The sequence below is a fragment of the Serinus canaria genome, chromosome 4, assembly GCF_022539315.1.
Source record: "Serinus canaria isolate serCan28SL12 chromosome 4, serCan2020, whole genome shotgun sequence".
Lineage (NCBI taxonomy): Eukaryota > Metazoa > Chordata > Aves > Passeriformes > Fringillidae > Serinus > Serinus canaria.
The window spans coordinates 40,694,209-40,704,796 of record NC_066317.1 but is presented as its reverse complement, the minus strand read 5'-3'; the positions used below and the strand labels follow the sequence as shown (position 1 = coordinate 40,704,796).

The following is a 10,588-nucleotide window of genomic DNA, read 5'->3' as shown; positions in this document are numbered from 1 at the left end:
CGGGGGCGGCTCGGTGTCACCTGGCGGCAGCGGTGGCGGCGGGCGGGGCGGCGGCGCGGGCGGGCTATAAAAGTGTCCCGCCGCGGCACATGCACACTTCGGGGAAACTTCCTGCCTGGAGTGGTGGCGCCGGCCGCCATGGGAGGTGCGCCCGCTCCCGCCTGCCCCGCTCCGCCCTAGGGCGGGCAGCCCCGCGACGCAGGGCGGCCGCCGCCGCGACCCCCGCCCCGACCTGACCTGCCCCCGCCGGAGGCAGCGCTGGCGAGCGCGCCCGCCCCGCCCGTACCCGGTTGTGCCCCGGGAGGTTCGGCGGCAGGATGAGAGTGAACGAGAGCGAGCTGAACAGCTCCGTCCTCCCGCGGGACCCGCCGGCCGAGGGCGCCCCGCGCCGCCAGCCCTGGGTGACCTCCACTTTGGCCGCCATCCTCATCTTCACCATCGCGGTGGACCTGCTGGGCAACCTCTTGGTCATCCTCTCCGTCTATCGCAACAAGAAGCTGCGAAACGCTGGTAAGGGGCGGCGGGGAGGCCCGGGGGCGCCGCCCGGGCTGGGGTGGGTGGGGGTCCCGTGGCCCCGGGGTGCAGCGCCGTGGCCTCTTCGTCTGCCCGTGAAACTTTCCCCGAGCGCGGAACTCCGGGGTTGGGCTCTTTGTCTCCATCCCCAGCTGGCGGTTATAGGCTGTGACAGATGCCGAGAGCTCCGTCTCTCCTGCCGAGTCGGTAATCGAGCGGGAAAGGGTATTTTTAGCTCCCGCCACTGAATCCTGGTGCTATTTTTAGCTCTCGGCGGTTCCCACCTAGCAAAAGAGGATGGCAAGTAAGTCGTATTTAAGAATGAAATTTAGACACGGTACTGGGGATGCTGCCTTGGCATACAGTGTGATGCTATTCTTCTGATTGATTTTCTTTGAGTTACAGAAATGTCTTCAGTAACAAATTCTATGGTTGGAGCTTCAAATCAAGCGAATACGAAGTTATAAACATTGCAGGATTCAGACAATTCCCTCCCCCCACCTTTGTTCGCCTCCTACTTGCTGTCTAGGTCTTTGGGGAATGGAAAACATCTAACAGAAAACAGCTTTAGGCACTTTTTTAAAAAAAAAATCAGTCTCTAATTTTGACAGGATAGAATCTGTGCTGGTCTATTGAGTAAATCCCTCTTAGTTCATGGATTATTGGTCAGACAGGCAGGAACTTCTTCAGATTCATTCTGCTTTATCATGTCAGACCAGCTGCTGCGCACGTGTACCAAATCTGTGCACTCCAAACCCTATGCATCTTTCATTGAAAAAAATACAGGAGCATGGGAAGAGAGCTGTACTGGTAATGAAAGCAGAATTTCACTCCATGACAACTGAGAAGCTGCTTTTATTTTTTTCACAGCTGGGCTGTCAAGGTCTTCATTACTACTGCACTAAGTTCATTAGTTAGTGGTTTAAAATTCACCTGAGGGGGAACTTGAGCCTGGGCTTTGAGCTAGCCTAAGAAAGGTATCTAGTACTAGACTCTGGCAAACAGTGGCGTGCTTATCTTTCTGAGGTTAATTCAGGTAATTCTAGTGGATTGTCTGCTTCAGTTTCATTCAGCCACAGTGGAATGCCACACACAAGATCAAAATGAAGAATACCAGATTTTAATTTTTTTCCTCCCTACAATTTCCACTGATGTAAATTCTGAAAGCTCTGTTATCTTCCTGCTTTCATTGGAGACATTTCATTCACTGGAGCTGGCAGGGTAACACGTGCTTGTAATTGAGAGGAGGCTCCAACTCCAGAAGTCCAAGTGAGCACTTGACTACCCTTCTTCCCTGGCAGACTTTAGATGGAGGGAGAAGGGGTTGAGACAGGCATATTACTTGGGTTACTCTAGGGGAATGGGTGATATTCTCCACCTTCTTAATTAATAATTCTATGCTTTAGCACTTCTGCGAGTAGTTGGCAGTATGGACGAGTCTGGTAAAGTCTGAAACAAGCATGATGTCTTTTTTCTGGAGACATAACTGACTCCTTGGGCTCTGTGTGTGTGCATACTCTCTGCTGTAGATATCATGTAGTCCCTCCTGAATCTCGACACCTGCTCACTTGCTCACTCTCACTGCATTTCTTGTTCTTGCCTTTTCTGTCATAGTGACTGTAAAGAACTGCAATAAACTGGCAACAGCTAGGAGAGTAGAGCATTCATCTGGACAGAAATTGTTTGAGACTGGAACATGAACTAGATACTGCTTGACCCTCTGAAATTAAGGATTAATTTAAACAAGTACATACTTGGTACAGTGTGGTGAATAGTTTATAGTCTTGATTTAGAAGAAAACAGGAGCAAGCTTTTAAAGCTCTTAAGCTTGAGGGGTTTTTTCTTTAAAATATTGGGGGGTTTAGTAAATGGATTAAAGGATTCTTTGGAAATGACACAAGTTTTAAAAAGGTGTTGTAAGGGTTCTTGACTAATCCTGCAAAAACCTGTGCCTGGGATAACTTTATTTATGTGAGCACCACTATTTAATTGGACTTTATTAGGGCTTACTCAGGCAAATAAATTTGTAACAGGGAGTAAGTATTTAGAAGACCCTGGCCTAATATTTGTAAATTTGAAGACTAAAGTCTCCCAAGTCTTGTTTTTCCTAATTCAGATTATTCAGGATGAGATTACATTGAAAATAATCTGATTTATCCATACAACTAATTTGTAACTTGGTAATGCCAAAGGCAGTTATGACTTTTTACAGAAATGTAATAAGAAAGAAACTTCTACTTTTGCAACAATTTATATTAATTAAGTCTTGGTGGCACATTTATTGAGGAAAAAGGACAAAGAATGAAAATTCTACTGGAAAAAGGTCAGGGAGGAACAGAAGATACCTCCTGAAGAAAATGTATCTCCCTGAAGATTTTCTTCCCTCTTTGCAAGAGAGGACTAACAGAAATAAGGAGTATTTAACCCTTTCACAAAAAGGTGGATTTGGTGGGGGAAAACATCTTTCATCTCTGTCCTACTCTCTATTATATACATATGTATTGGAAGATACTACAAATTGAACCTGTGGATTTACAATTTAAAAAGTGCATTGGGGAATAGTAGGAAGGCCTAGAAAAACCTTCTCAACAAGTGGTGTAACCTTCCTGACAGTCAGAAGGTTAGTAAAAGACACTGATCAAAGCAGAGAAGTCAGTAACTCAAAGAAGTTTGTCTCAGCAAGCCAGGAGTGTCTGATACTACAGACTCCTTCATAGGCACAAGCATGGCTTCAATAGATGCTCTTCTAGACACAGAAGCTGATGATGCAACTGGTAGGATCCTCTTTTATTTAATGTACTTGACTTGTAATAAGTTTCATAGTTCTGGTCTGTTATTTCTTTTATGGTGGCTTGTAATCCAAGAGGTGCCTGACACCAATTCAGTCCTGATGGGAACAGCTGCAATTTAAAGCTGACCTACCCAACGACTGAATTTGGTTTATGATATCTGTAATCTTTTAACTTTGAAACAAAGTTCAAGGGAAACATTCAAGGCATAAGGATTTTAATGACCGTATCTTGGTAGCGTATCCGTGCAGCTTGAACTTTAAACTGATGTGCCTCCTTTAATAGCTAATTTTCAAAAAGAATGAGAACAGATCATTTAAAAAAAGAAGTTTTGTGTAAATCCTTGTCTCATTTACCCTTATAAATATTCATAGATCAGAAATAAGGTCACTCAACAGATCCACCCTGGGAAGATGCAATAACTAGCCTTAGGGAAGGTGTATTAAAAAACTGTTGGTACTTTCAATGAGTGGAATTTTTACTTGAAACTGTCAACATCGAATCAGAGCATCTCAGAAAACTGAGGAGACCATTAAAGTGATCTATGTAATACTACAGACAAATTTGTTGATTGCTGGTATCCTTATGCCTTTGTTGTTACCCACACCAAGAAAAACAATGCATCAAGAACAAGGTGAGGGAGCAGTTCTAAGTCTTTGACCGTGGAGATTAGTTTTCTGCTAATGACATTAAAATGTCAGTATACGCCTGTTCTTTTGGTACAGGTGGATTTGGGTATTTAGTGATTGCAGGACTGGACCATTCTTAAAGTCAGCGAAAAAAGTTTTCTTGAGTGGTATTACACCTCTTGCTCTTCTTTCTCTTCCTTTTGAATCCGTTCTCTTGGCCTGGCGCATTGCTTTTTTTCTGGGTGCTTCATATGCTGAGGTCCAAAAGTTCCCTGACTACCCCCTCCCACGGAGTCCAGTGTGGGAAGGGAGGCCCAGCAGTCTCAGCCTCACTCCTGTGTGCCTGTCCTGTCTGCTAACACTTGGCATGGGTTGGGATAATCCAGGGACTGATGCCAAGGTGGTAACTAGCACCTGCTAAGTCAGGGCAGAAAGCTGCTTCTCACTGATCTTTGTTCTGTGCTAGGTGTATTTGGGTTTTGTACTTTTTTATGATTTTCCAGGTCCTGGGCCCAAATGTTTTGTTGCTAAAACTTTGTTACTAGTGAAGAAGGCATAGAGGAAGTTTGACATTGCTAAGGGCCCTGGGCAACAAGATACAGTGAATTTCACTAGGACTGCACGCATGCTTAAACTTACCTATGGGTGGTAACTACTTTTGTAAATGAGATGGCAGTGACAAAGGAAAAAAAACCCCAATGTTTGTATGCTCAATCTACCTCACCTGCTTTAGATCCCAAGAGTTCTGTGAAGACAGGTCTGTGAGTGCTCAAAAGAATACAATGAACTCAAGGGTAATATTGAGTAGGGGTAATCTCTTTAAAATCTCTTCAGATCAGTGAAGGCACTCTTGAAAGAACTAACAAACACAGCTACTTATGATTTTTTTTTTTCCCATTCTTTGCTGAATACTACAACCATTGTAGAATCAGGGTTGGGAATCTTTCAGTAAGAATTTAATTTTGGAGGCTTTTCAAACTGGCCCTGGATTTTGATTTAAGCAGTGAAAGAACCTAGTTGAAGAGTGCTCCTCTCTTAAGGCATTTTCTAGAATAAAAACTTTAAAAATAAGGATGGAGCTATCTTTTGATAACCAGATTGGAGATATCATCAGCCTTTTCAGAAAAATGTTGTTCTTGATGATGTTTTGTTTTTTAGTTTTAAAATTGTAATATCAAATGCAATAGTAAAGATTGTTTTATCTGATAAATGAAACTCATTTTGTGAATTGAGACTGATGAAATCCTTCTTTTTGTCACAGGTGAACCTTGGACTTCATTTTGTGCCCTGAGAGACTATGGGTAGCCCGACAAATCCTTGACTCAAGGAAGAGAGCTTAGAAGATCAAGTTATAGCACAAATTCAGGGTTCTGATAAAAACTGAGATGTTGATGGCAATGAACGTTATTTCAGAAATTAATAACTTCCAGTATTAAAAATGGTAAGCTGTTTGGGAGAAGGGAAAGTGTCTAGAGGAGATACTGAATTTTGTTGAACAGAAGTGAGCATAAAAATACAGTTTCAATAAAGTTGTTCCTCAGACTGGTTTTGATTGAATAATTTACTGAATCAAAAATTTGCTTCAAAGGCTTGTTTAAATGGTCCTGTGCTGTTAGTGACCCAAAGGTAGAGGTGAGTATACCAAATAATTAATAATCTTACTAATGTGTCTGTCAAGCTAAGGTGTTTCTTCTTTTTGCAAGATTATTCATTTAGAAGTTTTTAGAGACATTGCTTTTTCTAGTGTAGCTGCTGCCAGTGGGCAGTGATATTCATATGCTCTACTGTTTCCTGTCTCTTTTAGGTTTTTTTGAGGAGTTTTCACTTTTTTCATGAAGTTTTTTTTTATCTTTAATTTTTTTATTAGGAATATCTGCTTTGTTTCTATTCTTATCTCTTTCCTATATCTTCTCACGCTATCCACTTTTCTTTCATAACATAGATACTTCATGTCTTTCCAGCAGTCAGACATCAGCAAGTCTAGGTTAGTGACAGGAAATGCTACCAAGAGAAGGCATCCAGTGGCAATGTCCATTCTATTTCTCTGGTCAGGCTTGCTTTCCTAGGGCAGTAAAAACTTTGTAGTGTCAATTCAATGCTAGGCATCTCAGTTTAGTTTTGCAGCATCAATAAGAACTTGTCCCCTTTGCTGTTGGCAGTTTTTCTTCTAGACACATCTCTGAGCTGCCTTAAATACCATGTATCTACACCTGAGAAACAATTACAGACCTGTTTCAGGAGGACAGGTGTTACTAAGAATTCCTCAGGATAACAAAAAACATTTGTTAACATATTGCTAACAATGCAAAAAAAGTTTGCCTATTGAATGAACAAACGAATGTGTATTTAATGTGCATTGTTAAGTGATGCTTGGGACTGTAATACAAATGCTGCTAGTAAACAAGTCCCAAGTTCTTTCCAAATCTAGCCCTCCTGAAGTCACAGGTAGACAGGTGGCATAATCAAGCTTTCAAGTAGAGCAGCAACAGAAGGTAATCAGCAAAGCTGTTGACAACATTTAGATTTTAACTTCTGTGGCTTCTAAGCAGCTTTGTGGTAGTCACTGACCGGTATATGTAAAAAGTTTCATGTTCTATTGGTTTTTTTAATGAGGAGGCAGACTTCCCTTCCTTAAAGAAGAGTTTAACACCAGCAGTAAAAATTTCAAGCTCATTCTTTTCATTTTATACATTTCCTAATACAGTACCAGGTTGTATAGTTAGATATACTTTTTGAAAAATACATATTAGACAACTGGCCTTCATAAAAATTCAGGTCTTGATTATATCAGAGAATCCTGTGCTTGAGTTAGGAACTTGTATTTGTTTGTTTGGGTTTTGGGCAGGGTGGTGGGTTGGGATTTCTTGGTGGTGGAGGACTCCTCTTTTCCATTGCAAGAATTCCACTAAAGTCCTTCAGTACTTCATTTGGACTCTCTACCCATGCTAAGAACCCCTGTTCTCTGAAATGAGAGACAACAGAAGCAGCCAATTTTAGGCACATATCTGCATGACCAAGCACTGAAATTCTCTAGTCAAACACAGACTAAGTAGCTGTAATGGTTTATGGATGTTTTCAGATTAATTATATTTTCAGTTAACACATTTAAACTGACTGTTCAGCTACCTTTATTGTGCAAGTTGGACTGGATATGTACTTTTTTTCATTTAGGCCCACAGAAACCCCATTCAGCATGATATCTACGTGGTATTCTACCTGTGGTGCTGAAGCATAAGGTCTGTTTATGACATAATCACCATGGGGTGGTATGTTTGTTTGGGGTTTGGTTTTGGCTGCAAATGCAAGGTTAGCAAAATTGATTTGTATTCAGTGAGGTCACCAAGCAGAGGTGGTTTGCCCCTGTGCTGACAGAGGTCAGCTCCATGCTTGGTATTGAGGTCAGTGTGACTTGTTTTTTAGTCAGCTGTTTCAGCTGTACCAAGTAAAAGCCTATTGAGTTTTTGGTGCAGCTGCCAGAACTTTCTACTCAGCCAGACAAAGTGGCCAGCTCTGTGGAATTAACCAACGTGGTGAATGGGCAAGAGTACAGGGATCAGCTTTGAAAATTGATATCCAGTCATACCATGCAGAAGTTCCACCAAGTCTTTGCATTCTGGGAAAAAATATTATGAATATTCTTTTTCCCTAGTAGTGGCTATGGGTTTCATTTCATGTTTCTGTTTTCCAGAATGACTGATAAACAGTTTTGTATGCCTTAGTTTAACTTGATTTTTAAGGACACCTTCTCCCAAACACAGACTCCCTGTCTGTGTTTGGGAGACATTTTTCATTTTCACAGGTGAAAGAGTCTAGTACAGCTAGGGTGCGACATTTTTATTAAGAATGCTTTGAAAATATAGGAGTTGCATCTTATGAAGAATCAAAGTTTGCATAAATGCAAATTAATAATTTACTTCATTTGCATTTTTCTTTTATTTTGGATGAAGAATTCATGGTCTTTAAATAGTTTGTATTTTACATTAAAATGCCCTATCTTAATTATAGTAATTATTTACATTGAAGGAGTCTCCAGATTCTCTGACAGTGTAATGCTGAGGTCTGCCTTCTGTAATTTGAGTATTGGAATGTGCATCAACTAACATGCAGGTTCACATAATATTAATCTACTTTTTAAATCCTAGGTTCTTCCCCACATTACCATTATTCCATATTACATCTCTGAACCTCCCCTGAATCTGTCACTGAATTAGCTCTCACTTAGAACACAGGATTGAATGGGACCTTTTCAGTCATCAAATACAACTTTCAGCTGTGGTGCATATTCACAGAAATCCTTTTGGAATCACCTTGGCCCAAGTGAAGAAGAGTGTTGATACATTGGAAGGTGGTTTAGTGAGGTTTTGGATGCTGCATGAAGCGTTCAAGGCCATGTTCAATGATGCTTTGAGCAACATGGAGCAAAGGCCAGTTCAATGATGCTTTTGTGTAGTGGAAGGTGTCCCTGCCCATAGCAGGGGGGTGGAACTAAATGATCTTTAAAGTCCTTTCAATCCAACCCTTCTATGATTCCCATTGCCTGAATGTATCTTCTGTCAGTTGATATCCTTTTGCTGTTGTACCAATATTACATTGCTATTGTACCAAATAGCATTGCTGTTCCTGTAATGAGAATGAAAGTATCACCTCTTGACTGTTGCTTGGCTAGTCAAAGAAAGGTTGATATCACATTCTGTTAGTCTTTCTACAAAATAACCTTTCCCCTTTGCAAGGACACACCATCTCCAGAAGTATGCCTGATCTCTGGAAATAACTTCCCTAAAAGTGAAATCCTGATTTTACTGAAATCAATAGCAAATCTCCGACCAAGGCCAGTCCCTGTCTCGCTTAACTTTTTATCTCTGCAATACTTGCCAGTGAGGAAGTAGGCTGGTGTACTGCTCAAAGCCTTAAACGCAAAGTGTGGTAAGCAGAGAAGTCTTCCATAACTCTGGAGCTGGATTAGGATTTTTGTTGGATCACTGATAGTGTTGAAATAAAGTTGAATGCAGGTAAGGGTCATGAGTGCCTGACCTGTATATCCTGAGGTGGGTGCATTGTAGGAAGCCACTTATGATTTCATGTATAGTAGGTATGCAAGCTATTAAGTCTGGAAATTGATGCTTCAAGAACACACTTGGGAATCAAGAAAACACAAGAGACCACCAATGATTGCTACTTTGTAGGGTTACAGATGGGAATGCTGTCCTTTGTAGGCTTACAAATGGGAATGATTACTTAGAACAAAGACAGTTTTACTTGTACTAGAATTGTCTGGTTAGCTCACACAAGTATATTCTTGATGTATTTGTCCTTTTCTACTTTCTAGGAACACATTGTTCTTTATTGCATTCATTAATCAGAGTAAGTTGGGGGTTTGCTGCTGTAGCCTAACTGTCTAGATGGATGTTTCTGTTGTGAATTATAGGATCACATGTGTATGATGTTCCTTTGGAAATTTCTCAGTCTGGCTGTGACCACTAATTCTTCAGGTGTTTTTTTTTTTGGCTTTTTTTGTTGTGTGTTTTTTTTTCCCCTCATCTGAAGAACTGTACTGTTGAGAATCTCTGCAGTGCTTATTCTCCGTTCCTGATGAGGTAACACATTCCAACACCTGTCACTAAGGATTTTCATGGCATTGGCTGTGTTTTGTCTTGGGTATGTACAGAACCACATTTGTATTAAAGCACATGTCAATCCTACTGATTTTTACCATGTTGCAGAAGTTATTCAAACCAAAGGTTGCTTAATTTTGTGTAGTTTGGGTTCATGAATTTACAGATCCAGATACATCCAGAAACATTTCCTCTAATTTGGTGTTGTTTGCAGAAAGGACCTTTTCATTTAACCTTTTTTTTCCTACTGCAACATCTGCTGGCACATAGTAACTCATACTTTTGCTATTTCTTGTGGATACACACACTCCAGAAATTAGTCTCTCATACGCAGGAGAACAATATTCAGCATTTCTGAGGGGAGGGAGGATATTAATCTTTACCTTTGCTGCACCTAGACACAGGTGATGGTCTTAGTTCTTAGGATAAATTAGAAGAATTTTGGTGTTTTTTAATTCATGGTTATTGAGACAGCTTCCCGTGGGAATTCTTGTGTTCGTGAGTGTCATGTACACATAATCTTCCTTGGCCAAGCTCATTCTAATTGTTCTGGATGCAGACTTTCAGGACTACAGAGTTAACAAAGTAATCCTCATCAAGCTCAGTAAAAGAGCTTTTCATCTCCCCTGTATACTGGTAAGTATAAAGAGGAGAGCAATTTGTGTCTTAGCATATATTAAATATCTAATGTAGGGCTTAAAATACAGTTAGATATTCTTGCTCTTGCAGCAAAGGTTTTTGAGCAATGTTTTGGCAAATAATTGGGCATTTTATTTTCACTTAGGAATTTGTGTGCATTATGTTTTTTTTTTTTGCAGCTGTTCTGATTCCTTTTTCCTTTGCCCCTTCAGTGCATCTCACTACTGCACATAATCACTATGAACATTTTGCTGGTTGGTGGGAAACTGCCTTGATTTTCTTAATTTTTGTGGCAGAATAATTGCCTACAAAGGAGACAATTATTCTGCCACAAAAATTAAGAAAATATATTTCGGGGTTATTTACCTAACATATCCACTTTTGTTCAATGACTTCTGCATGTTCC

At 40.7% G+C, this 10,588-nt stretch overlaps 1 protein-coding gene across 1 annotated transcript in view; it reads left to right on the top strand.

Moving 5' to 3' along the window:
* The first annotated feature begins 232 nt into the window (after positions 1-232).
* Positions 233-10,588, top strand: part of MTNR1A (melatonin receptor 1A) — a 50,540-nt gene continuing 40,184 nt past the window's right edge. Inside the window, exon 1 of the mRNA XM_009100717.4 lies at positions 233-510. Coding sequence (XP_009098965.1) covers positions 318-510 — 193 coding nt within the window. The 5' untranslated portion in view covers positions 233-317. The remainder of the gene's footprint in view (positions 511-10,588) is intronic.